Consider the following 3186-nt stretch of genomic DNA (forward strand, 5'->3'; position numbering starts at 1 on the left):
CGTATTTATTTATTTTTCTCCCCATCTTTTATCATGCACACATCTCTGCTTTCCCTTTGCCCACTACTCCCACGGGAGGTTGAGCGCTTGAGGGCTGAGGGGCGTGAAGAGAGAGGGAGGAGGTGTGTGTTTGTGAGTGTGTGTGTGTGTGTGTGTGTGTGTGTGTGTGTGTGTGTGTGTGTGTGTGAGGGAGAGAAGAGGAGAGGAGAGAGAGAGAGAGAGGGGGCGGCGTTAGACAATACCATTCCTCAAATATATTCCATCCCCTCCGTCCCTGAAGTGAGCCTTTATTAGTCGGGATCGTTTGGATCTTATCTCGCATATGACACTCGGTGGAAGAAAGACTGGAGGAAAAAGGAGAGAGGGGATTATCTGTGAGCTGCCTTCCGATCCGCTCCATCCTGACACGGGAGAGCCTCGCTTATCTCGCCCCTTTATCCCCATCTTCCACAGGCGCATGGACCAGTAGCCCCGGCTGCACTTTCTCCACTATCTGCCCATCTCTTCTATTGTCTCTCCATCGCTGGGATCACACGGGGGGGCTGACTGATCCCTACTCACATCATCATTATCTTTATTTTCTTTCATCTTTTTCTGATCTAATCATCTGTAAGACTTCGGAACTGTTCTGATGTGCAGAAACATTCCCCCTGCTTGACGTTTGATCCCTGCGTGATTCCCATGCTGCAAGTTTCAACCTGAAAAAAGTCAAATTAGTTTCTTTATTTATTTCTTTTCCGTGAAAAGGTGCATCTCTTGAACATCTGATGGTTGTGACTGTGGAATATGAGTTAATTTGGAGTTGAGGCTCCGCTCCTGAGCGTTTTTAAGTTCCTCTCCAGAAGATTTTGCCTCCCAACTCTTTGTCAAGGTGAGTCTCCAATTTAGAAATAAAAAAATCTACACACATGCACATGCACATGTTTTAAAATGTTTGCGCCTCCATCAGCTGTTTTTTCTTTACTTTCCTCGTTTTATAAAAGCACAATAGCTCCAATGGTTTCATGTCCAGCAGATGTCAACATTATTTTTGCCGTCTTCTGCCTCCATGCTGTCAAGTCACTGTGGCCTCAGCCAAGCAGATGTGTTCATCACACTGTGACAGATGGCCAATTCTGATTATGGTAATTCACTAAAAAAAGGGAGTTTCTCCTTCTAAAACTTGCATAATTCTTTTCTTTTTTAAGGATTATCAAATAATAAATAATTATGTGCAACAAACAATTTGAAAACGTGATGTTTTCCTTAATTGCTCGGCTCTTTTTTAGGCTTTAATAAATTAAAAAAACGCCATTTTTTTCCCCGAGGCATTCATTATTTATTGAGTTTAATGTTATTATGCAACGAATGTAGTCTGCGTTTGGATTTATGGGGGGCCCTGGCACCCAGACGGGCACCCGCTGTGGGGTCTGTCATGCTGGGGCCTCGGGGTGGCAGAAAACAGTAAAAACGATGAAATTAAATTTATATTTTTTATTATTTTTGTGTGTTTTTTGTGAGTTTCGATCCTGAACAGAAGACACTTAGTATTTAAAAATATTTCTAATAGTAATTCAGGTGCAGATTTATCTGAAATTGGGATGAAATCAGTGTTTTAATAGTTGCTTGTGTCCACAGTACAGGTTCCTAAGGAGGAGAGAGGGCCAACACCGGAGAATAAAAATGATGCTGAGCCCGGACCAGGCTGAGGCGGACCTCTCCTGGACTCAGTCCGACCCGGAGACGATGCTCAACGGCCTCAAGTCGGCCGGCTGCACCTCAGACGAGCCGGCGGAGGGTGAGGAGAGGGCCAAATGCAAAGCCGACCAGCCCCTGAGCAGGGAGGAGAAGAGGAGGAGGCGGAGGGCCACGGCCAAGTACCGCTCGGCCCACGCCACCAGAGAGAGGATCCGGGTGGAGGCGTTCAACGTGGCCTTCGCGGAGCTGAGGAAATTACTGCCCACCTTGCCCCCGGACAAGAAACTCTCCAAGATCGAGATCCTCAGACTGGCTATATGCTACATCTCCTATCTCAATCACGTGTTGGATGTTTAAAAGTGAGAGAGACAGAGGTGCTTTGGTTTGGGTTGACTGGACTCAGGCGCGTGCTGGGCGTCAATTGGGTATGGCAAGGTTGGCAGATAGGGTCGACTGATAATGGAGGGGTTTAAAGCAGATATTTTTATAGCCTTTCACAGCTGATATTGAAATATGTCAATTGCAAGGTGAAAAAAAATGAGTCAGGAACTTTTTCTGCCACATAAGACAAGTTAGAAATTAAAAAAAGGCTGACTGGACATTTAATTTATGATATATAGCCTTGTTCATGCATGATTTTAATAAACTTGCAAATAAAAAATGACAATATCAGCTTAGATATCGGTCTAACACACGTGTCATGATCAAATCTTTACAGTTTTAATTTCTAATAAAATCATCTGATTAAAAAAAAAGGGCCAAAAAAATGAAACACTTTCTCCTACCAAAATAAAAGCATCTCGTCCCGGATGCTGGGGCTTTGCCATACCTTCCAGCTGACTGAGTTGACCCCCAGTGTGAGTCCAGTGTTGGTTATCCTGATGGCGGTGATGGTGTAAAGTTGTAGGGGAAAACTGCTCCGAGTGAAAGCCTCAACTTTGAGTCCAGACCGCTCACTGAACAAAAGCAACAAGCGCAGAGTCGTTTGAGCTGTTAGATGCAATAATGAGAATAATTATTATTATTATTATTATTATTATTATTATTATGCGACGTACAGTGGGGGAGGATGGGCTGCCTGCAAGAGCCCCGCAGGCATCCATGTTCCCCTCCCAGAGGAGATGCAGGGGAGAGAAACATGTGGAGGGTTATCATCAAGAATTTGGATTTCAGGGAAACTTTAAAAAATCACCCCAATAAATGAAATATTCAAAACGACCTCCTCCCCTCGCTGTGTCAATTTGAGGTCTAATAAAACAAACACTGGGGTATTTCCACATCGAAATGAAAGGATGTAAACGATAGCTGCTTTAGATCTAGTTTAGACGATGTTTTCCGTAAAGGAAGGAAAAAAAATGCGTAAGTGCCACTTATGACATATAAAATTGTGACCTTAATCATTTTTTAAAAGTGTATGGAATTATTTATTTAATTGTGTTAATATTTAAGGCTTATTTATTTATGTTGATATCATAGGCTGGCGTCTTTTTGTATAAATGTATATTGTTT

General features: G+C 43.1%; 1 protein-coding gene across 2 annotated transcripts; it reads left to right on the plus strand.

Moving 5' to 3' along the window:
* The first annotated feature begins 251 nt into the window (after window positions 1-251).
* LOC117249836 (helix-loop-helix protein 2-like) lies at window positions 252-2432 on the plus strand. Of its 2 annotated transcripts, none has more exons than XM_033615619.2 (2): window positions 252-871; window positions 1623-2432. In XM_033615619.2, exon 2 carries the CDS (start codon window positions 1663-1665, stop codon window positions 2032-2034), a length of 372 nt encoding a protein of 123 aa, XP_033471510.1. In that variant the 5' UTR covers window positions 252-871; window positions 1623-1662; the 3' UTR covers window positions 2035-2432. The 2 variants fall into 2 exon arrangements, with proteins under 2 accessions (XP_033471510.1, XP_033471509.1); XM_033615618.2 differs by having other exon boundaries at window positions 254-871; window positions 1618-2432.
* The last annotated feature ends 754 nt before the right edge of the window (window positions 2433-3186 follow it).

The sequence above is a fragment of the Epinephelus lanceolatus genome, chromosome 24 (assembly GCF_041903045.1).
Source record: "Epinephelus lanceolatus isolate andai-2023 chromosome 24, ASM4190304v1, whole genome shotgun sequence".
Lineage (NCBI taxonomy): Eukaryota > Metazoa > Chordata > Actinopteri > Perciformes > Serranidae > Epinephelus > Epinephelus lanceolatus.

Excerpts from the sequence above, each read along its gene's own strand:
- LOC117249836 (XM_033615619.2), top strand. The coding sequence starts at position 1,663 with ATGATGCTGAGCCCGGACCAGGCTGAGGCGGACCTCTCCTGGACTCAG.